The 25,102-nt window shown below is 46.6% G+C and overlaps 1 protein-coding gene across 1 annotated transcript in view; it reads right to left on the bottom strand.

The window, feature by feature from the left end:
• The window catches only part of LOC131828729 (anthrax toxin receptor-like), a 61,452-nt gene that overhangs the window by 6,910 nt on the left and 29,440 nt on the right, over positions 1-25,102 (bottom strand). The window contains exons 2-12 of the mRNA XM_059169676.1: positions 17,315-17,386; positions 15,850-15,921; positions 11,348-11,429; positions 11,212-11,245; positions 10,085-10,164; positions 9,940-10,008; positions 9,520-9,600; positions 9,365-9,425; positions 3,051-3,149; positions 1,729-1,798; positions 1,077-1,167 (exon numbers count right to left, since the gene is read on the bottom strand). Coding sequence (XP_059025659.1) covers positions 1,077-1,167; positions 1,729-1,798; positions 3,051-3,149; positions 9,365-9,425; positions 9,520-9,600; positions 9,940-10,008; positions 10,085-10,164; positions 11,212-11,245; positions 11,348-11,429; positions 15,850-15,921; positions 17,315-17,386 — 811 coding nt within the window. The remainder of the gene's footprint in view (positions 1-1,076; positions 1,168-1,728; positions 1,799-3,050; positions 3,150-9,364; positions 9,426-9,519; positions 9,601-9,939; positions 10,009-10,084; positions 10,165-11,211; positions 11,246-11,347; positions 11,430-15,849; positions 15,922-17,314; positions 17,387-25,102) is intronic.

Raw genomic sequence — 25,102 nt, 5'->3', positions numbered from 1 at the left:
GGTGGGACTCCTGATGGGCACATGGGTGAGTCAGTCTGCTGATTCAGGAATGTATGTCCAGGCATAAACGAAGACACAGTCGGAGGACTGTCAGCACTGCTGGGACTCTCCCCGGCTGGGACAAGACACTACGGTGGTGGCAATTAGGCACCATCATCCCTCCTCCCAGGCAGCTGTCTTCCATCCTAACGCTCTCTGTCGCTCATGTCATGGTGCCCTATGCCCGGTATCCAGAAGACATGGAGCTCTGAGGAGGAGGAACCTGGGAGCAGAACCTTCTTTGCTTATGTGCCTGTCCTTGAGCTGAGCCCCAGGCCCTTCCCACAGCCCTGGTTGCTTCCCTTCCCATTGCAGGAGAATAGGGTTAGAGAGCGCTAGCAGAGAGGGACAGCTGAGGATCACAAGAAAGCGGTGGAGGTAGAGGGGAGGCTGATGGTCTCTGCCAAATGACTGCGGGGGGCGTGGTTCCCAAGTGGGCTGGGGCTTGGGCCAGTAATGGGCATGTCAGCTGTACCAGCTTATGAGGTACCAGCTGTACCAGCACCTGGCCCCACCCGTTAGATGTCCTGTGTCCAGGACTTGGATTTGGAGTGTCCCAGTGTCCTAGAGGTCCTGGACTCTGGCTCCTAGTCCACAGCCCCCCAGGCTCTCTCAGCTGCCTGTCTGGAATGAAGGATGGAGCTCTGAGCTTCCCCCCAAAACAGCTGGGCCAGGGGAGGTGGCAAGGGGGGAGGCATGTGTCAGAGGCTCAGCACCATTTCTAGGCTCAGGGCTCTGGCTGTCCTCTTTCATGTGCCTCCAGTGACATGAGTTTCTGCAAGGCCAGGACAGGTGGCTGCATTGCAGGGTCTCCTGTGGTCCCACTCTCAGGGCACCTGAGAAGCCTGAGTGTGGGGACAGCTTGCTGATGACAGGCTGAGGGCCCCAAGCTGGCTATGAGAAGCTGCCCCAGCTGCCTGTCTGCAGGAGCCACTACTCAGGCCCTTGGCACCCTGTCCTTCCCTCTTTCCCCCCAGGGTGTCTGCTTCTTCAGCGCAGGTGTTCTGGACAGCCTAGGAGGGAGGCTGAAGTCTTACCCTGGGGCTCACGCAGTTCTTGCTCGTGATGTTAGCACCGCTGCTGATGAAGTTGATGCCATTATTTAGGCTGACTTCAACGAAGACCACCCTAAAGCAGAGAAATGGCAGAAAGTGATCAGCAGCCTGGGTGGGCACAGTTCTTGCACTCTGCTCAAACCATAGCCAGTGGCTCTCCTTGCACTGATTTGCTCATTGCACTGTGGGGTCACCAGTGAGCACATGACATGGGGAAAGGGAGGGGCTCATCATAAGCACCTGAGTTTAACCTCTGCAGTGAAGACTGACCAGGCATAGGGAGCCTTACATGAGGTCAGATGTCCTTGTGGCCATGGGCTAAGTTCCCAGGGAGAGTGGCTTGGTGACATTGGATTCCTCTCCATTTACAGAGTATGTTGGCTTAGCTCTCACCAGCTGCCTGGAACTGAGATACCATTCCTGGAGTCATCATCTCCAGTATCCTCCCTCCTCAGCAGAGACCCCACAGCAGGTCCCTGAGCATCTTGTGTGACCACCAACAAGGACAAGTGTTGACAATGCCTTGAGCCTTCTCGGAGAGACATGTTTTTCCCAGCACAGGTGGCATGCCACATTCTATATACCTTACAGTGATGGAAACTGTACATGTGTGGCCCCTGACCTGAGCACTTACTGATCTGGATTATCTATCTTTACTCCTGGGCAGATCACGGTGTTTTCCTCCACAGTGGTGGCTTTTTTACCTAAATGAAAATCATGAGAGAATACTGTTAATGGCATGTCCACCCACCCATCTTTCCCTTTCAGTTGGTCCCCAGCAAGCAGAGCTAACACTCTGGCGGATACCAGCTTCTCTTTCTGCCTTCCTCTGGGCCCCTACTGTGCACCAGGCCTGTGCAATGCTCTGGTTGAATGGAAAAGGCAGCCTGAGTCCCAGCTCCCTAGGGTCTTACATCTGAGGGACTGGAGGGAGACAGACTAAAAACTAACTAACAAAGAACAAAATAAATGTAGATGCAGAGAGTGACAAGTTCTGAGACAACAAAAAGCAACGGAAGGCACAGAGAGTGGAGGGGAAGGGGCAGGTGCTGACGAATGGGGGACCTGTCCTGACCTTTAGAGACACTATTTCCCTTAGGGGACTGAAACATTCATCCTGCAGTGATGCATTGGCTGGAAGTAGCTCTGGGTTGACCAGATGGCCCTGCAGGAAGATGTCACTGAACATACTATAATTAGGTCAAATGATGGCATCAGGGGGTAACTGGGAAGGCAAAGGATTACGCAGCAAGTCTTCCTGCCCCCCAGATCTCTGGGGAGAATCACACCCACTTCAGCACTGAGGGCACATCTGCCTGTCCACCCGTGTACTTCCTCAAGCCATTCGACCCTACAGAGGTACGCCTGAGCCTGTTTCCCAAACGTTGGTTTACATAGGCAACATGGCTTAGTTAGTTCAGCTACCATTTTACGGTAGAGAAAAGAGAGGCTGAGAATAGATTCCTCATTTGGTGAAGGTCACACATGTGACATACGCCTGTGCCAGGATTCCAGGGTCCGGGACTGGCAGCTGGCAGCCTCTCTCCAACCCAGGTGATCTACCCTCCGTGGAAGCTACCAGTGCACCTGGCCCACGCTCAGAGCCCCAGGGCTGCCTCTGTTTCCACCAGCAATCTCCATGGATTTGGGTCCTTGTCACTCAAGGCAAGTGAATGCTGAGCCAAGGGAGGGGAGAGCAGCTCTGGGGCACACCCCGCACCCAGAGCCATTCTCAGTATGGGGAAAGCCCTGCTCCAAGAGGCTCTTGTGTATTGGGGTTGATGAACTTCCCAACTTCTCGGTCAGATCCCTCCTTCCCCTTGTCCATGGGGATCTATCCTCACAATGTTCACAGTGCATGGTCAGCAAGGGCTCTGAAGGCCTGGCTGGCTGAGGGGAAGGCAGCCTGAGGTGGGGGATTTGTCACTTGGAGGCACCACCAATGGGGCTACTTACTGAAGGACTTATTTTCGCTGAAGATGAATTTACAAATAACTTCATCCTTCTTTTTTGCGTTATTAAAGCCTGTTCCAGTAATCATCAATTCATAGTTTTCTGCAAAGACAACATTCAAAAGGCTGTGTGAGGCGGGGCTGAGGGCACCTCTGTCTTCCATGGCAGGCCACCCCCAAAATGGAATGCTTAGGGATTCCTATGAGGAAGCAAACATGTCAAAACCAAGACGTGTGATTCCCCTGGACCAGATCCTCACCCGGTGTCACCAAGGGTGCACTTTGAGTGTCAGGGGAGGCTTAGGTTCTTGGGGGGCCTCTCACCTCCACTCCTGACATTCAGAGCCCATTCAGAGCCCCTGCCTCTTGCTCTGAATATCCTCTGAGTCTGTGACCCTGCGGAGAAGAATCCCCCAGGGAAGGACAGCTCCTGTCTTTGCCGTGGTTCTGGAACTCTACAGATGATTTTCCCCTGCCTCCTCCTGATAGGCTACAACCAACCCACGTGGGGTTCAGCAAACACTTCCTCTATCAGTGTGGAGACAGGTGAAGGCCTTAGACCCCAAACAAGGTGCTACAGCTCCCCTGGAGCTTCTGGGCTTCTGAAGCAAAACCAGGGGGCAGCTGGTGGGCCTGGCCCTCTGGGAGTTCACCAGGCTAACATGCAGGTCTTCAGTGGCAAGGCCAAGGTCATTAGCCTCCACCACTGCCTCCTGTCCCAGCTGGGCTAACTCTCCTTCCTGAAGCTTGATTTGCCCTAGCTCAATTTACTCTCTAGATATAATTCTTCATATTAGCAGAACTGGACTGGCTGTTCCAATTTCTCCTTTTTCCCGTCTCCCCGAAGCTTCCATTGATCAGGGCACTGTCAGCAATTGCTCTGCTTTGAAGCACATAGATTCTAGACCCGTGGCCGAACGCTGGCCTGTTGATGTGGGTTTTTAGGCTTTCAGGTGTTTTCCAAAAATGAGAGCATTGTAAAGCCCACACATTTCCTTAGTAATCCAGATCACTAGCTTTCTTGGAAAGCAGGAACAGCTGATATCAGTGAGTTTGTAGTTCCATATGCCACTGCCCAGTTTCAGTTTGGGGGAGCACTCCCCGTGGCCAGCACCTGCTTTACTCCAGCACACCCCACACTGCAGCCTTTCATCCCGACTGACCCCTCCTGCTCGTGGCACCAGCCTGGCCCCTGACAGATGGAACTGGCCCACTCAGGGCTGACTTGTTGTCTCTAAGTGACGTGTCTTCTCCCACACACAGTTGCCAAATCTCACAATGCTGCTTTGAATTTGATTGTGCCAGGCTCCCTGTCATACCTCTGAGGACCTGACCCTCCATGACACAGGGTTCTGAGATTGGCCAGGAAGGAGCACTTGGGATTGTCTCCTGTGAACCCTTTTGCCAGCCCAGCTAGGGCCACCCCAAGAGTAGCTGCTGCCCCTCAGTATCACAGAAGTAGCATTTACACTTTACAACCCAGGATTTTTTACTGCAAAGAAGTATTTCCTTGCAAGACAGAACTGTAAACGCATAGCCCACATTGTTACTAGACACAGGCAGAGAAGGGAAAATTCATCAGACTGTGTGTGTCTGCAGGTGAGATCAGGCTCCAGAGGAGGCCAAAACAGCAAGTAGACTCTTCCTGCCACTAGCAAACAGGCAGAAGGAACCAGAAGTGGGCAAATCTGTGCCAGGCCAAGGTGTGTAATGCCGGTGTTCATCCAAAATAACCCTCCTCACGAACAGCATATACTATGGGATGATTTTTATTTTCCCTCACCTCCCAACGTGCCCCTACTAGGCATTATGCCCTAAGTTACACAGAAGGAAGCTGAGGTTAAGAGAGGGCAGGTGGCTCTCCCTGAATCCCTGGCAGGTACAGGGCTAGGATCTGATCTCATATGCCCAAGGCAAGTCCCCCTTCTGCTGTCTCTGCTCTTCTCTTAGTTCTGAGCAGCTATCACCAGTTTGCCCAGGATATAGGACAGCCGCTGAGGGCAGGGCTGCCTGACAGCCTGGGACCTCACAGAGCCTGCACTCCTCGGGAATCTTGCACACTGTCCTTCTGCCCACATGCCCCCTTCCCATGAGGTGTGCACTGTAGCCCTCGGGGCCCTCCTCAATCATCACTCCTCTGTAGCAGTGCCATCTGTGTCCCCAGGCACTGCTGCTCTCAGAGGGTCCTGTCACTTTGGCAAAACTCTGTAAGTGGAAAGCAGGGTGATGGGCTCAGATTTTTGAGCAGAAGAGATGTGGAGTTAAAGGATTTTGCTCTGTCCAGTAACTGCGCCTTCTGCTCCAAGACCCCCCACCCAATTCCTCCAACAGTAACCACCACTGGATGAAAATGAAGCACAGACTAACATCAGCTTGAGGGAGCTGCATTTCCTACACAAGGGGCCATTGCATCGCAGCGGTTGGGTGGCATGAGGACCCGGATCCCCTGGAAGGGAGACTGGTCCTTCTGGATGGAGAATTTTCTTTCTGGAGAAGAAGTTGTACAGTGGGCCTCCCAGGGCTCCAGAGAGAGGAGCTCCCCAAGGAGGCCAGGAGGAAACCAGCAGTGAGGAAGGGCAACCCACTGACCATGTGACTGACAAGGTCACACAAGTGGACGTGACTGCCCTGGGGAGGGTCAGGCTCTGGGAATACCCCCTGCTGTTCAGCACAGGCTCTTTGGGAGAAATCCGACTCTACTGACCAATATTTATCCCGTGTGTCCTTTTCATGCAGCAATCCTACTTGTGGGATTGACCCAGGGAATCCTGACCCATGCCCACAGAGAGTGAGCCTCACGGTGTTCACAGCCTGCTGTAGCCACGTTAGGAACAACCAGAATATTGACCGGGGAGACTGGTGAAAGAAACTTCCTCCATCTGTAGAATGGAATATGTGCTGATGGTTGGGGAATGTTACATGCTGCAAGACCCCATTCATGTAAAAACATCCTTGGAAAGCATATTTAGATAGCTCTGTATAGACATATGATGAACTGTCTATGGTAGTTATCTCGGGCAGACAGAGGATGGGATGAAAGGGGAGCTTGATCATGGTAGATGGATAGCAGCTACCCATGTTGGTGGCAAAGGTGTCTCTACCCAGCACCGTGGGTCCTGCCTTCCCCCTCTGGGGGCTCCTGCCCCACACAGCCCGCCCTGCCCTCTGCACACAGTGCAGCCCTGCTCGCTGGATCTCTGAGGAGAGCCCTCCTCTGCCCTGGGTCCTGCTACGTGCCACCACGGACTCGCTCTGGGCCAGTCACAGACAGAAAAAAGAATGACAAGGTGCCCCCTCCAGCCTTCCTCCCTGACACAAAACTCCAAGTCCAGCCAGCACACACACAGGAAGGATGAATCTCCAAACCACCGTGCCAAGAATACCAGAGCAAGCATGATGTTCAAACACGGTGTTCGTACCACATGAGTCCACCGAGAGGATGTTTTAAAGCAGCAAACTAGCCTATGGGAGAAAAACTGAGAAGGGCAGTTGCCTTCAGGATGGGGGGAGGGGGGCAAGGATCGCCTGGCAAGTGATCTGAGGGGTTTTCTGGGGTCAGTGGTAAACTCTTTGTCTTCCTGAGATGTGCATTTACCAGAAGTCATCAAATGATACACTAAAGTTTGCTGCAATTTAAAAAAGAGAACTCTTAACAAATATCGGTGTAAACAGTGAAATACATACAGAATGATGGGTTTTGGGGATGAGGTAGCCTGATGCCTGTAACTGGTTTGAAACGCACAAAAAATTAAGATGCACTGTGTCTGTATTTGTGTGTGGGCATAGATGGGTGTGTTTGCAAGACAGAGAGAGAGCACTAGATAGACAAAATTATAATGAAATATGGTCAGATATTAAATATGAACTGTAAAACCCAGGTAGTAGAGATGTGGTTGTTCTTGTACTGGTGTTTCCACTTTGCTGTAGGTTTGGAAATTTCCTTCACAAAGTCCGAGAAAATATCAAAGTACTGAATGGTAAAAATAAACAGTGACACAGCCAAGGCAAAGTCATAGCAGGTGACTAATGAGAGGGACAGACCAAGGGCTGTGTGAATCCAGAGGGGCCAGTGAATCAGGGAAGGGGCAAGGGGCAGACTCCTGGGAGTGAGGCCTCAAGGGAGGGGTGGACTGAACCCTGGAAAGTGGACAGAGGGGCTTGCAGGAAGCCCAGTGTCACCCCGTGCCCCAGCCTTAGAGCTGAGGGAAGACCTGCCTGGCCTTGATGGGGGCTAGGGACCTCACACTCTCAGGCCAGGCTGGGGTTTGGGAAGAGGCTTGCTCAGTACCCTCGGGCCCTGTGTAGGAGATGCCAGCCTGAGCCACCACAGTGGAGAAACTATGAATCTGTGCTCACCCTGCCAGCTTTTCTAGGTGCTCTGGCCATGGGATTTATTCACCATGCAACGACCAGTCACTCACACAAGTCACACTAACACCAAAGACCTACACAGGATCGGAGGGCACTGAGCCGAGGATGGGCTGGAGACCAGGCAGGAAGGAAGGCTAGCAGAGGCCTCTGCCTCACCCTGGAGAGCACCCTGAGGGGCTGAAAAGGTCCTGAGTCTCATGCTCGTCCCCTGTCTGCTTCCCAAGGCTCCCTGACCCACTGATTTATTTCAACTGACAGCCTGATGAAATGCCTCCTTTGATTTCATTTGGGGTCCAGGATCCTGCCTTGAGCTTGGCCTCTCAGTGACTGTCACGTTGTGGCAGCTTCCTCAAGAGGGCAACAATTGAAAAGGTCAGAACAGGAGTGCTGAGTTAAGCTGTCAGTGGGTGTGCGGCAGGCACCTGTCACCCCGGCCTGGCCACCATGGGGGACGGACGATGACTGCCATTTGCACCTGCAGTTTGACAGGCTGCTGCGATGCCATGGCCTGTGCGTGTCTAGGGGACATAATCAGAGAAACGAAGCTGTCAGGTCAGCTACACAGCTCAGTGCTTTAAACCAGAAGAGCCTACTTGCGTGGGGTCTCTTGCCCACCTCCCTCCTCGCGCAGCAGGTTGGTGCAGAAGACAGGAGGAATCAGAGAGTTGCGGGCCCACAGCTTATTTGGCTGGAGATGCTTTCATCAGGGATGATTTCCCCACACCCTCCACACATGGCCTCAGCCCTGGGGTCAGGGGCACCATGATGATGGGAATATTAGTACCACTATTCCTGCTTAGGGCTGACCAACTTCTAGACCCTGTGCCAGTCCTCATAAAATCCCCTGGCCTTCCATCTCACATCTGCTCATGGGTGTTATTATTGCTACTTCTGGGAGACAAGAGGGGAGCACACAGATGTTCAGTTTTTTGTTCCGGGTGGCACGTTCATGGGCAGCACAACCAGATGTGAACACAGGTCTGTCTGACCCCATGGTCTGTGGCAGTATGCCCCTACAGTTAGGAGTGCAGAGGCCAGAGCAGGTCTCTGGGTCTGCATCTGGCTAGATCCAGCTCAGTGCTGTTAGCAGTGGAAGAAATGTGCTTCTCCCTCCACTTCCGCTGTACTGATCCCCAGTGGGCACACACAGAGCCCATTACAGAGAGGGGGCTTCTGTCCCAGTAGTCACTGCATAGGAGTTCTCACCAGACTGACACAGAGACCCCTGGATGGGGAGAGGGCACCCTTGTGAAGTTCCAGTTGTGAGGGAGAGGAGTTTCCCATATAACCACTGGATGAGATGTTAGCTGTATCTGTATGGATGCCTTCTGTCTGGCTGTGTTCCCAATATGACGCTGGCCATTGAACTGTGTCCAATTCTTTAGTCATCCATTGAGATAATGTTTCTCTTCTGCACGTTGCTGATGTGGTAAGTTACACTGATATTTTAAATACTGAATCGGACTTGTGTTTTGGAGTGGTCACTAATTATTCTTGTTGTGCTGTGCTTTTTATATATTCTCAGATTTCATTTTACAGTTCTCTGTTGAAGGTTTGTAAATATATATTTTTTTCTTGTTATGTATTCCATTTTTGGTTTTCAGGTTTAAAAAATTACCACATGAAACTTTTTTGGTAGTCATTTTGCCGTATGTGCATATGAAATAATTGTACTATTTTAAACTTATGCAGAGAGGCGTATGTACATTACGTCAAAACCCAAAAAACAGTCACACACGTACCTGCACGACGGTCCCTGGCATGCACACCTCACAGAAAGATCTACTTACTTCTATAACCCATGTACCTTTCTCTAAACCACCCCTTGCATACACACACTACACACTCACAGTGCACACATGCTCCCACCGCGTGTACCATGCAACCAGCACATACAACACAGCCCCCACCCCGCCCCGTGTTGACAACAGTGACTCCAGCTCTTACCTCCTGCACAGAAGGAGGAAGGCTCCACTTTTGTAATATCAATACAAGACTTAGCTGCGAGCTGGAATAGAGGGAGGCGGGTGGCAGGTCAGGGATCGTAACGGGGGGTTGTGGTGAGATGTCACCCCATTCCCTTTCTCTCATCCCTCACTCACTTTTCCTACAATGTTTCGTAGTTCCTTAAATCCATTGTCCACTGGAAACACGTGGTCTGGGCTGTCAGCAATCTCCAACAGCTATAAGACAGAGGAGGTGCCTGGGGCCCATGGCCAGAGGTTGAGGACACAGAAGTCCCCATCCCAGGAAAGAGTCTCTTCCCTCAAGTCATGTTAGACTCCGATGGCCAGACTCTGGCATTGGCCAGCAGCCCACCCTTCAGAAAGGGAACACCCTTCCACCAGCACCACTGGCAGCAGGTTTTACACACTTGTCATTTGTTTCTGCAGTGGCTATCTGCTGTCCAGACACTAGTGGTGGGTTACATGTCCATCCTCATGTAACCCTGGGAAAACTGCCTATCAAAGCTTTCTCCATCTAGGCTCACAGGTGGCCCCTGGTTACCTGCTTGGAATTACCTGGTCTTTCCTATAGTCTTTTACACCAATGGTGTAAACAGTGGCCCCCAGTCTCCGAGACTCTTCAGCCTAAGAGAATGAAAGTGTTGAGTATAAGTCACCAGCTATGTGGAACAGAATACTGGTAACAATGGATGCGACTTACTTCGAACTTGGTATCCTCAAAGGGCTGTGGCAGCAGAGTTCCGTCGGTCAGAGAGAGAATCACGATGGGAATCTTTTTCCCTGCAGAAGCAGCATGCAGTGGCCTGATCAGTAAAGGCCCCCAGGGTGACTCTCCACAGGCTGCTGGAGCACCGTGTTGCTCCGCACACTTCCTCCTCCAGAGGAGAGGCCCCCCGACCCGAGCACCCACCATCAGCGATGTCTGGAGGGCTAGCAGCCCAGCCCTGGAGGGAGAAGGGCCTTAGCCAGCCTACATTATAGATGACAGCTGAGCCTCCCTCTGGCCCTTCCTACTGAACCGTCACTATGACCAGACGTACGACCCTTGCTCTGAAAGGTAACTCCAGCTACTTTACTGCACAAGCATCAGCCTTTCAGTTGAGCAAAGGGACGGACAGCCAGACTCAACTGTACCAGATGTCCCGCAGGGCAGTGGACAGCCTGGCTCTGGCTCAGGGCAGTGCCCTCAGAAAGTCCTGCTCTTTCTGCGCACCTAGGGGTCCAGAAGACAAGGTGGAGACTCTCGGGCTGTGGACCCCATGGCCAGCTCAGTGCACTTCCCCACCAGGCCCACACTTCCTTCCCGGCAAGGGCTGTAACCCTGCAGTCTAGACGAAGATGGTTCTGAGCAGAGGACAGCCTTTTCCAGTGCTGGGGACACAGTCACAGGATGACATTAGCCAGAGGGAAGGAACCGAAGGGAAAGGAGCCAGGGCCAGAAATGTGGTGGAGACAAAGTGTGTGCAGCAAGGGTGAAATCCAGCGCTTTTTTTCTGAAAATGGAATCTTGTCTTCTCTCGGCCCCCTAGCTTTTTTGTTTTCTTGTTCAGGCAGCCCAAGTGTAGTTCAAGCACCTCTCAATTACCACGAACCTAGAAGGTACATGTATGGCCCCATGTTACTCTGAGACACATCACTAGGGTTGGTTTTCATCCTCCCTGCACAGAGGAGGGACCCATGGCCCAGAGAGGACAGCACCTTGTTCCAAGAGTCAATGATAGTAAGGTCAGTGATAGTAAGTAAGACGAGTGTCTGCACCAGACCTCCCTGAGGCTCAGGCCTGCTCTGCCCCACACCTGCCCACAGTGAAGTCACCAAGCAACTTACCTTTAGTGTTTTCTTGTTCAATCTGCTCATTTGCCTGCAAGGAAATGAAGGAGTATTGGGGGAGGGCAGTGGGAGGACCCAGGAACACTCTAAGAACTCCATAAAGCAGAAATCCTCAGAACTCTAGTTTCAGTACCATTTTAAATCCTTCCTGCATGTTTGTGGCTCCCGAAGGCACTACATTCTGGAGTTGAGCAAGACTGTCACGTATTTCATTTCTGAAAAAAATCAGAAAAGGGGTTGTGGTGGTATGAGGTGTGGATTATTCAAACGAGTCCAAGCTAACCCTCATGCAGTGCTGGTGGGAATGGAAAGTAGTGCAGCCATGCTGGGAAACAGTGTGAACATTCCTCAAAAAATTAAAAATAGAATTGCCATATGATCCATTAATTCCACAATGGGGTATTTACCCAAAGAAAATGAAAACATTGACTCAAAAAGATATCTGCACCTTCATGTTCACTGCAAAATTATTTACAAAAGTCATGATATGGAAGCAACTCAAGTGTCTAATGATAGATGAATGGATAAAGAAAGTTTGGTTTATGTCATCTAGGAATATTATTCAGCCATAAAAACCATGAGGTCTTGCCATTTACAAAAACATGGATGGATCTGAAGTTATTATGCTAAATGATTGAGTCAGATAGAAAAATACATGATTTAACTTATATGTGAAATCAAAAAACAAAACAAAGAAGCAACAATCAAACAAAAAAGCAGGAATAGACTCATTAACATAGAGAACTATCTGACGGTTGCCAGAGGGGTAGGGGTTGGAGGGAGGGTTAAAATGGGTCAAGATGAGTGAGAAAAAAAATCACAGGGATGAAAGGTAGAGCATAAAGAATATAGTCTATGATACTGTAACGATGTTGTATGGTGATAAATGGTAGCTACACTTGTGGTGAGTGTAACATATGTATAGAATTGTGCAATCACTATACTACACTACATCTAATATAACTTTGTGTGTCAGCTATACTTCAAAAGAAGAAGAAGAAGAAGAAGAAGAAGAAGAAGAAGAAGAAGAAGAAGAAGAAGAAGAAGAAGAAGAAGAAGGAGGAGGAGGAGAAGAAGGAGAAGAAGGAGAAGAAGAAGAAAGAAAATCAAAATAAAGTAGCCCCAAGCCATCCTGGAGTCACCTTAGGGGACTTTAACCCTCCCCTCACCAAAATGGACAGATCATCTAAGCAAAAGATCAACAAGGAAATAAAGGCTTTAAGTGACACACTGGACCAGATAGATATCACAGATATATCCAGAACATTCCATCCCCAAGCAACAGAATACACATTCTTCTCCAGTGCACATGGAGCATTCTCCAGAAGAGATGACATCCTGAGTCATAAATCAGGTCTCAGCTGGTACCAAAAGATTTGGGTCATTCCCTGCATATTTTCAGACCACAATGCTTTGAAACTAGAACTTAACCACAAGAGGAAAGTTGGAAGGAACTCAAATGCATGGAGGCTAAAGAGCATCCTTCTAAAGAATGAATGGGTGTGGTGCAAAAATAATGAATACTGTTATGCTGAAAATAAAAAAAAAAAGAATGAATGGATCAACCAGGAAATTAAGGGAGAATTTTAAAAATTCATGGAAACAAATGAAAATGAAAACACAACTGTTCAAAATCTTTGGGATGCATCAAAGACAATAAGGAGAGTATATAGCAATACAAACCTTTTTCAAGAAAGAAGAAAGGCCTCAAATACACAACCTAACCCTACACCTAAAGGAGCTGGAGAAAAAAACAGTGAAAAAAAAATCTGAAAGGTGGTTAAGTGTAATTTGGGCTTGATATTAAAGGCAGCCACAAGCTGTTCTGAAGCCACTGTGCTGAGTGTCAGCCACTGGCTGGGGCAGGACACAAGCCAAGTAGCCCAGTCATGACCTTTGGCCCTCTGTCCTTGATATTGACAGGCCATGTTCAGGCCTCTTCTGTCTCCCATCGGGTGAGAATATGGTGGGAGATGCTGCTTTGCTAGTCCCATGAGTATGGCCTGGCTTTCTCTGCAATCATCACTGTCTTGGGCACACAGACTTGGGGGACCCCCCAAGACCCAGGGTGAATGTGGGGCACACCCATGGAGGTGTCACTGTAAATCCCACTCACAATGTGATAGGCAGGGTTTCTAGAAGCTACCAGATCCCTCAGGAAGGCACACTATCCTCCAACAGGTAAGGCTGAGTTTTGAAAAGTTGTTCTGCTGATTGATGCTCCTGCTCTGTCCCATCCTCCACTGCCAAAGATCCCTGAGGTTGACATGGTCTCCCCAAGCTTCTTTCCCTTCTGGACTGGTGCTAAAGGAAGTAGCAAGCTGCTTCGTGAGCACACTAGGGCTCCTGAGTTCATGTGCTCCTGAAAAAGGCCAAAGCCTGAAGCGGCTCTGAGGAGTGATCCCTTAGCTGCCATGGGTCTGTGGCCAGACAACTACTGTGAAGGCAGATCTCATGGGTGGGATGGGGACACAGGAGAGGCTGGGGGTTTGTTCAGGCTAATCTCATATGACGAGCTGGGCTGGCATAGCCAGTCTAGGAGTGTGTGGACCCGAGAAGGCTTCTCACTGTGGAGAGTGCAGGTGTTGCTATGGGGGAGACCTGAGAGCCCCAGGTCCAGCCCCACCCAGCCCAGCCCACCCAACCCAGGAGGTGAGGCCTGGGACCTGGGGCCAGTGGAAGCCACACCAGTCTAGCAGAAGCACTCTCCCCTTCTCTCTCATCAAACACTGGAAGATTTGTATTTTGTGACAGCATCCCAAATATGGGGGAACTCTCATCTCTTACCACTGTCTAGCCCAATAGGCTTCCTCCAGGGAGTGCTGCCCCTCTGGCCCTACTCCCAGCTCTGTCCGTGGGAGGGACACCAGGCTCCTTGTCCCCTAGCAGTCTCTCTTCCTCTTTAATACCTGTCTCAACTCCTTGGAGCCTCTCCATCTCTCTCCTGTTGTCACCCTCCTGGGCAACACTTCTGGGTATTTCTAGCTTCTGGGCCATCTGGCTTCTCCAACATCCAGATGAAACCCCTCTTGGATTATGTCTTCTCAGCCTACTCGATTCTAGCAGGACAGGCTCAGAAAGCACCAAGCAAGGTTCTAGCCTTGTCCTACATTCTCTGCAGAACCCCCAGAGTCACACTTGTATTAGGTAACATTGTCCCCTCCAGGATTTTCTCTGAATGTCAGGGTCCACCTGGGCTCTCAGCCATAGGCCTCCTCAACTCCTAGGCAGTGGGGCACGTTTGGGAAAGCCTAGTCTCAGGTGGAGCTTAACTCCAGTCAAGATTCTCTGGGTTTCTCAGGAATTGACAGCCTTAGGACCCTGATCTGAGTGTGAGCTCTCTTCTCAGCTGCACACCTGGTCCCATCTCATTTCACATCTTTTCCACTCCTCTGGGTACACTGCCACTCCTGAAACCTCGTTTGTGGAAGACGTCATGTTTTCTGTCCAGAGAAAACCAGGAGGCCCTCCCTAAGCACCCACACAGCTTCTCACATCTGAGCCCTGAGACTCCCACCTTAGAGAAGGCAGAAGACTTCCCCGCCCCAGTGACAGCTCTTCCACAAGAGCCCCCTGTCCAACAGCCATGCATCTCTCTGCCACTTGCCAGCGTCACCCTCAATGGACTTGATTCCTTCCACTCAGCTCATATCCACTCAGGTCTCTCTGTTCTAAACACATAACCACGCATATGCACAAATCTGTGTCTCCACTAATGCTTGGAGCAGCCATCCCACTCCCCGCTTTTCTTGGAGTCAGAGATGAGAGTGCTGTCTGTATGCACTGACATCATGACACCCTTCTCCTGCAGTCTGGTTGTTCTTGCTCACTCTGCTGCTCCTGGCTTCTTTCCATGGTCCTGAATGGTGGCTTTGTGACTCAAACTCTGGCACCCATCCAGTCCTAAGGATATTCACCCTCTCTTTGCTGCTTAACTTTCTCTGTGTTGTGTTCCAATCATTTGTGCCCTCAAGAATCTTAACTTCCTTAGCCAGCTACTCAGAAGCTCTATAACTCCCTTCTTCTAGGTTTTTGGGCAAACTGTTGGCCCCACCGTGGCCCACCTAGGCTTTGGGCATGTCATGTCTTTCTCAATTCTGATGTTCAGGACCCTACTCATGGGCTCCCCTGTCTCAGACCCACCATGAAAGTAAGATCCCCTTCATTGAAACCATCAATAATTTGATGTTGCTCATACTTTCCTCCTTGGTTATGACTGTTTCACTGGCACCTCCACTGGCCCAGGGCAGAGAGTAACACATGACCACAAATCCTTAATGCAGTTCACTGTTTGTAAAGGAACCATACACCTGTTCTGTACCATCCTGGGACTCCTCACAGCCAGTCTGTTCTAAGAAGATGGAAGAATGCACAAACAAAGAGTCAGGACAGGTGAAAGGTAGGGCTTAGGAGTGGTGATGATCTATTAGCACAGGGTGGCCAATGTCAGAGCAGCTGGGAGTCAGAAAGGGTTTGGGAGCCAGATCTGTGAGTCAGGGTGCACAATGAGGGTAGTGCCCAGCCTGCACTCCAGTGGGCTCCTCCCTGTGGTCTCAGGGAACTCATTTGGTCCCTGGCTCTTTCTGTAGTCCTACCCTCTGAGCCTGCCTTGGGGGTCACCATGTCAACACTTACCTGTCTGATGTGAGTTTCATGAGAGTGTGGCCCTCTGTGGAGTAGGTGATGAAAGACATCCGCACGTTTGGGCTGAGGAGGAAGAATGTGTGTGTGAGAAGTCATAGAAAGAGGCTCAAAATGAAGACAATGAGCAGCCAGGGAGGGGGTACATGACAGTTCCCCTGCTCTCGCCCTAATTCTTATCCTTTGGGGCCCATTTCCCAAACCCCAGAAATTCCCAAAACTTTAGTAAGGAATTCAGAGACCTGTAAGATATCTGGCCTTTCTGGAAGAGTGTGCCAGAATGGCATCTTGATCCATCCTTACCTCACAACACCCAATAGTGTTTTTCTGTCAGTCTGTTCTCTCTTTTTTTCTCTCTTATGTACATGTGTGTGCAGGTGCACACACACAAACACACACACACACACACACACAAACACACAGAGGCACTCACACAGGCAGCTGCATTTACAAGGAGACAGAGAAACACCTGCACACTCGTGCAGGAGGATCTCCCACATGACCTCTCTTCTCTAACATTCTTTGGAACATCATTGTCCTTCCTTTCTTGCCTGTTTTCCCCACTTCTTCCCTCCTCCTTTCAAAGAAATTATTTTCCCTCTTGGCAGCCATTCATCTACATCCCTCCTGGCCTGTATCCCTACATCTCTACATCCCTCCAGGCTTTCCTGCTCCTGGCCATTGTCTTCTGGTATGCTGACTCTCATTATCCTTGGCTAAATTGGTACCATAGGTCTCTAGCTGAATTCCCTACTTCTCTTGGCTCTTGTTTCCACTCATTTTACCCATTTCTGTCAGACTTTTCTTCCTAATACACAACCTTGATCATGTCAAACCCTTCAACAAGAACTATCTGTAGCTCCCTATTGCTCACAACATGAAACCTAGGCCACATGGCATGGCACTATGAGCTATTATGGCCTTGGCTCCAAGCCAACATGCCCAGTCTCATCTCTTAGTCCCCTCTTGAGATAACCCTACTCTGCAGCCAAACAGACCACTCATTTCATAAGAAGTATTCTTGATGGTTCCTGTTGCCCTGTCTTTCCCATCCATCAAAACCTAGTTGATATTGCCACATCTTCTGGGAAGCCATCCTTGAATTAAAATTTTTCCTTTTTCTGTAAGCTTTCATATAAGTCCTTTGCCTTTTTATTTTGGCCCCTGATGCCTTTAACCAGGTGTTTAATTACTGTGTTACTGGTTTTCCTGTTTCCTAATCTGTTAGGTACTCAGGGCATATTACCGTGTCTCCAGTAATATGGCCTGATTGTCAGGCAGGAGCCAAGTAAAGTTGCTGAGACCCTTGGAATCATTGTGATCTCTCCTTTCTTGCTTCAGAACTTCACTCTGGGCTCTGTGTTCTTGACTGGAGGGATTCCCATGCCCACTGAGTCTAAACAGCTCTGTAATATGTCTGGCAGAAGGAAACAACACTATTAACACAGAGAAGCCATACTTGTCAAACTTATTGACCAAATCTTCCACCATGTCATAGATGTCCATCCAGTTGTTGTTCACACTGCCTGACCTGAAAATGAAGAAACTCGAGTCAGAGAGATGAGTCACATCTGTTGTGTAGGAATAGTTCCTGTCCTCTCTGCCTTCCTGCAGGACCTTTAGCAAACTCCTCACCTCTACTCTCCTCAACATAACCAAAGCCTGACACACATCCTCAGTGACCTAGTGGGTCTCCCTCGTAGTGACTTTCATCAGTGTGAGTTGTGGGAAGGTTATCTAACAGTATCTGTATGCTTGGGCTGAGGAACTTCAAAGGATGAGGGACTTGTGGTAGCAAACCAGGATGTATGGTCATGCTAGGTGGGGTCGTTGGACAAGAAACAAGGGAGGATTCATTGGTTGGTAAAGTCTCCAGTGATTCTGATTTGTTGGCTTTCCTGGTTGCCATTGTCTCTCAGATGTCTGCTCCTCCCCTGCTCCTTGAAGGTGTCTGTGGTTGGGCTGGAGGCAGAGCTCTTGGGCACCACATCCCAACAAAATGCTCCTGGATTTTCCTTTATATTATTCCTTTGCCTCCTCTAGGCTATATCTAAAACTATCAGAAGGTGGTTTCTAACGAAGTCAGGATTATCATTCATGGAGTATGTATATAATAGACACTTTACAAGCTTGATTTCTAACTCCAGAACAGCCCTATGATATCAGCAGTATTCCCATTTTACAGATGAGACTCTCAGGTTATGGCATTTGCCACAATATTAATAGTGAGCATGGATCTGAATGCAGATCTATCTTTAAAACCCATGCTCTACCCATTACACTAGGCAGATCAAGGTGACTCTGGTTGAGTAAGAAAGTACTAGACTCTGACAACCAACCCAAATGCAGACTTCTTTTTAGAAGCTTCCATGTTAAAGTGCAAGACAACATCCTTAATTAATGGAAACCCTGTCCACTCTCCTTCTCATTACTTTTCTCTCCTGTTTTCCCCCTGAGTGAAGAGGATATTTCAAAGAAGATTTATAGGAAATAAGAATCTTCAACTCACCCACCTACTCTGGAGAAGTTTCCAGTTTGTGATGATTTTGAAGAAAGGTTTAGACTCCAGAAACCTTTAGATCAACGTGAGTGCTCCTGGGCAGTGGAAAATACTGCAGGGACAATCAGGCCACTAGGAAGGAGGCAATATGGAACAGCAACTATGTGGGCTTCCAGCACACAGAGCTCCAATCCTGTTCTAGTGTCTCACTCTTAAATGAGAATGAAGAGCACCAGCAGACGTTTGAAGACATCTCCATCATCAAAGCTTGAGGCCAAAACACACTAATGATATAACTATGCTGGAAGAATGGAAAGGATGGGAGGAAGTCATGTAGAGAGCCTAAGCTGTAAGAAAGACAAATTCTCTCCCTCAGAAGACAATAGAGAGTTAGTAAATCTCAAACAGCAACAAACAGCATCAGTACTAGCATAGGATTAGAAACAGCATAATACTAGACAAAAAAATCTGCAAAATGACAGATAAAAAACAAGACCCAGCTACTTGCTGCCTACCAGAGATTTGGAGGTATTCCATGCAAGTAGAACATAAAAAATTATAGTTACACTTATATCAGACAAAATAGACTTTAAGCCAAAAAATAGGAACAGAATCAAAGAAAGTTATCATATAATGATAAAAGAGTAAATACATCAAGATGATACAAAAATCATAAATATATACATACACAACAAGAGCACCTAAATATATTAAGCAATATTAACAGATCTGAAGGAAGGAAAGGTAACAACACAAAAATAGCAACTTTAATACCCTAGGTTCCAGTGATGGGTAGATCATCTAGACAGAAAAGCAACAAGAAAGTCTTGGAATTGAACCATACTATGGCCAAGTGGACTTAAAAGACATATATAAAACATTTCAATCAACTGTTGCAGAATACACATCCTTTTCAAGTCCACACAGATTATTCTCCAGGATAGATCCTATGATAGGACACCAAACAAGTCTTAGCAAATTTTTTTTTTTTTTTGGCCTGTGGTAACACAGAAAATTTACATTCAATTTATTCTTTCAAGTGCTTTATAAGAAGCACATCACTTTGTCTTTACTGAAAACTTTTTTTTAAATTTTTTATTTTTTATTTTTTATAAACATATATTTTTATCCCCAGGGGTACAGGTCTGTGAATCACCAGGTTTACACACTTCACAGCACTCACCAAATCACATACCCTCCCCAATGTCCATAATCCCACCCCCTTCTCCCAAACCCCCTCCCCCCGGCAACCCTCAGTTTGTTTTGTGAGATTAAGAGTCACTTATGGTTTGTCTCCCTCCCAATCCCATCTTGTTTCATTTATTCTTCTTCTACCCACTTAAGCCTCCATGTTGCATCACCACTTCCTCATATCAGGGAGATCATATGATAGTTGTCTTTCTATGCTTGACTTATTTTGCTAAGCATGATACGCTCTAGTTCCATCCATGTTGTTGCAAATGGCAAGATTTCGTTTCTTTTGATGGCTGCATAGTATTCCATTGTGTATATATACCACATCTTCTTGATCCATTCATCTGTTGATGGGCATCTAGGTTCTTTCCATAGTTTGGCTGTTGTGGACATTGCTGCTATAAACATTCGGGTGCATGTGCCCCTTTGGATCACTACATTTGTATCTTTAGGGTAAATACCCAATAGTGCAATTGCTGGGTCATAGGGCAGTTCTATTTTCAACATTTTGAGGAACCTCCATGCTGTTTTCCAGAGAGGTTGCACCAGCTTGCATTCCCACCAACAGTGTAGGAGGGTTCCCCTTTCTCCGCATCCTCGCCAGCATCTGTCATTTCCTGACTTGTTAATTTTAGCCATTCTGACTGGTGTGAGTTGATATCTCATTGTGGTTTTGATTTGTATTTCCCTGATGCCGAGTGATATGGAGCACTTTTTCATGTGTCTGTTGGCCATCTGGATGTCTTCTTTGCAGAAATGTCTGTTCATGTCCTCTGCCCATTTCTTGATTGGATTATTTGTTCTTTGGGTGTTGAGTTTGCTAAGTTCTTTATAGATTCTGGACACTCGTCCTTTATCTGATATGTCGTTTGCAAATATCTTCTCCCATTCTGTCAGTTGTCTTTTGATTTTGTTAACTGTTTCCTTTGCTGTGCAAAAGCTTTTGATCTTGATGAAATCCCAATAGTTCATTTTTGCCCTTGCTTCCCTTGCCTTTTGCGTTGTTCCTAGGAAGATGTTGCTGCGGCAGAGGTCGAAGAGGTTGCTGCCCGTGTTCTCCTCAAGGATTTTGATGGATTCCTTTCGTACACTGAGGTCCTTCATCCATTTTGAGTCTTTTTTTGTGTGTGGTGTAAGGAAATGGTCCAATTTCATTTTTCTGCATGTGGCTGTCCAATTTTCCCATCACCATTTATTGAAGAGGCTGTCTTTTTTCCATTGGATATTCTTTCCTGCTTTGTCGAAGATTAGTTGACCATAGATTTGAGGGTCTATTTCTGGGCTCTCTATTCTGTTCCATTGATCTATGTGTCTGTTTTTGTGCCAGTACCATGCTGTCTTGATGATGACAGCTTTGTAATAGAGCTTGAAGTCCGGAATTGTGATGCCACTAACGTTGGCTTTCTTTTTCAATATCCCTTTGGCTATTCGAGGTCTTTTCTGGTTCCATATAAATTTTAGCATTATTTGTTCCATTTCTTTGAAAAAGATGGATGGTTCTCCGATAGGAATTGCATTAAATGTGTAGATTGCTTTAGGTAGCATAGACATTTTCACAATATTTATTCTTCCAATCCAGGAGCATGGAACATTTTTCCATTTCTTTGTGTCTTCCTCAATTTCTTTCATGAGTACTTTATAGTTTTCTGAGTATAGATTCTGTGTCTCTTTGGTTAGGTTTATTCCTAGGTATCTTATGGTTTTGGATGCAATTGTAAATGGGATTGACTCCTTAATATCTCTTTCTTCTGTCTTGCTGTTGGTGTAGAGAAATGCAACTGATTTCTGTGCATTGATTTTATATCCTGACACTTTACTGAATTCCTGTATAAGTTCTAGCAGTTTTGGAGTGGAGTCTTTTGGGTTTTCCACATAGAGTATCATATCATCTGCAAAGAGTGATAATTTGACTTCTTCTTTGCCGATTTGGATGCCTTTAATTTCCTTTTGTTGTCTGATTGCTGAGGCTAGGACCTCTAGTACTATGTTGAATAGCAGTGGTGATAATGGACATCCCTGCCGTGTTCCTGACCTTAGCGGAAAAGCTTTCAGTTTTTCTCCATTGAGAATGATATTTGCGGTGGGTTTTTCATAGATGGCTTTGATGATATTGAGGTATGTGCCCTCTATCCCTACACTTTGAAGAGTTTTGATCAGGAAGGGATGTTGTACTTTGTCAAATGCTTTTTCAGCATCTATTGAGAGTATCATATGGTTCTTGTTCTTTCTTTTATTGATGTGTTGTATCACATTGACTGATTTGCGGATGTTGAACCAACCTTGCAGCCCTGGAATAAATCCCACTTGGTCGTGGTGAATAATCTTTTTAATGTACTGTTGAATCCTATTGGCTAGTATTTTGTTGAGTATTTTCGCATCTGTGTTCATCAAGGATATCGATCTATAGCTCTCTTTTTTGGTGGGATCCTTGTCTGGTTTTGGGATCAAGGTGATGCTGGCCTCATAAAATGAGTTTGGAAGTTTTCCTTCCATTTCTATTTTTTGGAACAGTTTCAGGAGAATAGGAATTAGTTCTTCTTTAAATGTTTGGTAGAATTCCCCCGGGAAGCCGTCTGGCCCTGGGCTTTTGTTTGTTTGGAGATTTTTAATGACTGTTTCAATCTCCTTACTGGTTATGGGTCTGTTCAGGCTTTCTATTTCTTCCTGGTTCAGTTGTGGTAGTTTATATGTTTCTAGGAATGCATCCATTTCTTCCAGATTGTCAAATTTATTGCCGTAGAGTTGCTCATAGTATGTTCTTATAATAGTTTGTATTTCTTTGGTGTTAGTTGTGATCTCTCCTCTTTCATTCATGATTTTATTTATTTGGGTCCTTTCTCTTTTCTTTTTGATAAGTCGGGCCAGGGGTTTATCAATTTTATTAATTCTTTCAAAGAACCAGCTCCTAGTTTCGTTGATTTGTTCTATTGTTTTTTTGGTTTCTATTTCATTGATTTCTTCTCTGATCTTTATGATTTCTCTTCTCCTGCTGGGCTTAGGGTTTCTTTCTTGTTCTTTCTCCAGCTCCTTTAGGTGTAGGGTTAGGTTGTGTACCTGAGACCTTTCTTGTTTCTTGAGAAAGGCTTGTACCGCTATATATTTTCCTCTCAGGACTGCCTTTGTTGTGTCCCACAGATTTTGAACCGTTGTATTTTCATTATCATTTGTTTCCATGATTTTTTTCAATTCTTCTTTAATTTCCCGGTTGACCCATTCATTCTTTTGAAGGATACTGTTTAGTCTCCATGTATTTGGGTTCTTTCCAAACTTCCTTTTGTGGTTGAGTTCTAGCTTTAGAGCATTGTGGTCTGAAAATATGCAGGGAATGATCCCAATCTTTTGATACCGGTTGAGTCCTGATTTAGGACCGAGGGTGTGATCTATTCTGGAGAATGTTCCATGTGCACTAGAGAAGAATGTGTATTCTGTTGCTTTGGGATGAAATATTCTGAATATATCTGTGATGTCCATCTGGTCCAGTGTGTCGTTTAAGGCCTTTATTTCCTTGCTGATCTTTTGCTTGGATGACCTGTCCATTTCAGTGAGGGGAGTGTTAAAGTCCCCTACTATTATTGTATTATTGTTGATGTGTTTCTTTGATTTTGTTATTAATTGGTTTATATAGTTGGCTGCTCCCACATTGGGGGCATAGATATTTAAAATTGTTAAATCTTCTTGTTGGACAGACCCTTTGAGTATGATATAGTGTCCTTCCTCATCTCTTATTATAGTCTTTGGCTTAAAATCTAATTGATCTGATATAAGGATTGCCACTCCTGCTTTCTTCTGATGTCCATTAGCATGGTAAATTCTTTTCCACCCCCTCACTTTAAATCTGGAGGTATCTTCGGGCTTAAAATGTGTTTCTTGGAGGCAACATATAGATGGGTTTTGTTTTTTTATCCATTCTGATACCCTGTGTCTTTTGACAGGGGCATTTAGCCCATTCACATTCAGGGTAACTATTGAGAGATATGAACTTAGTGCCATTGTATTGCCTGTAAGGTGACTGTTACTGTATATGGTCTCTGTTCCTTTCTGATCTACCACTTGTAGGCTCTCTCTTTGCTTAGAGGACCCCTTTCAATATTTCCTGTAGAGCTGGTTTGGTATTTGCAAATTCTTTCAGTTGTTGTTTGTCCTGGAAGCTTTTAATCTCTCCTTCTATTTTCAATGATAGCCTAGCTGGATATAGTATTCTTGGCTGCATGTTTTTCTCGTTTAGTGCTCTGAAAATATCATGCCAGCTCTTTCTGGCCTGCCAGGTCTCTGTGGATAAGTCAGCTGCCAATCTAATATTTTTACCATTGTATGTTACAGACTTCTTTTCCCGGGCTGCTTTCAGGATTTTCTCTTTGTCACTGAGACTTGTAAATTTTACTATTAGGTGATGGGGTGTGGGCCTATTCTTATTGATTTTGAGGGGCATTCTCTGAACCTCCTGAATTTTGATGCTCGTTCCCTTTGCCATCTTGGGGAAATTCTCCCCAATAATTCTCTCCAGTATACCTTCTGCTCCCCTCTCTCTTTCTTCTTCTTCTGGAATCCCAATTATTCTAATATTGTTTTGTCTTATGGTGTCACTTATTTCTCGAATTCTCCCCTCGTGGTCCAGTAGCTGTTTGTCCCTCTTTTGCTCAGCTTCTTTATTCTCTATCATTTGGTCTTCTATATCACTAATTCTTTCTTCTGCCTCATTTATCCTAGCAGTTAGAGCCTCCATTTTTGATTGCACCTCATTAATAGCTTTTTTGATTTCAACTTGGTTAGATTTTAGTTCTTTTATTTCTCCAGAAAGGGCTTTTATATCTCTCGAGAGGGTTTCTCTAATATCTTCCATGCCTTTTTCGAGCCCGGCTAGAACCTTGAGAATTGTCATTCTGAACTCTAGATCTGACATATTACCGATGTCTGTATTGATTAGGTCCCTAGCCTTCGGTACTGCCTCTTGTTCTTTTTTTTGTGTTGAATTTTTACGTCTTGTCATTTTGTCCAGATAAGAGTAGATGAAGGGGCAAGTAAAATACTAAAAGGGTGGCAACAACCCCAGGAAAATATGCTTTAACCAAATTAGAAGAGATCCAAAATCGTGAGTGGGGAGAAAGGGGATAAAAAGAGGTTCAAAAAGGAAGAAAGAAAAAAAAAAAACAAAAAGAAAAGAAAAAAAAAAGAAAAGAAAAGAAAAGAAAAGAATTTTTAAAAAAAGAAAACACCTTTCAGAAAGTGGTTGTTTTTCTGTTTCCAGAATTGCTGTTCTTCTTCTCTTCGATCTGCCGATGGATTTTCAGGTGTTTGCAATCTTTAGATAAGCTATCTAGCTGATCTCTGGCTAGCTGAAGCAGTCTCAGCTTGCTACTTCTCCGCCATCTTGACTCCTCCAGTCTTAGCAAATTTAAGAAGATTTAAGTCATAGCTGTCTTTTTGAACAACATGGAATAAAAAACAAGAGACAATCTGGAAAACAAACATATATTTATGGAAATTAAACATGACCAATGAGTCAAAGAAGATTAGAATGGGAAAAAGAAACAAATAGAAGAAAAAATCCTAATG

Source organism: Mustela lutreola, chromosome 4 (genome assembly GCF_030435805.1).
Source record: "Mustela lutreola isolate mMusLut2 chromosome 4, mMusLut2.pri, whole genome shotgun sequence".
NCBI classification, from domain to species: domain Eukaryota; kingdom Metazoa; phylum Chordata; class Mammalia; order Carnivora; family Mustelidae; genus Mustela; species Mustela lutreola.
Note: the sequence above shows the minus strand (reverse complement) of the source record. Positions and strands in the feature narration are given on the sequence as shown.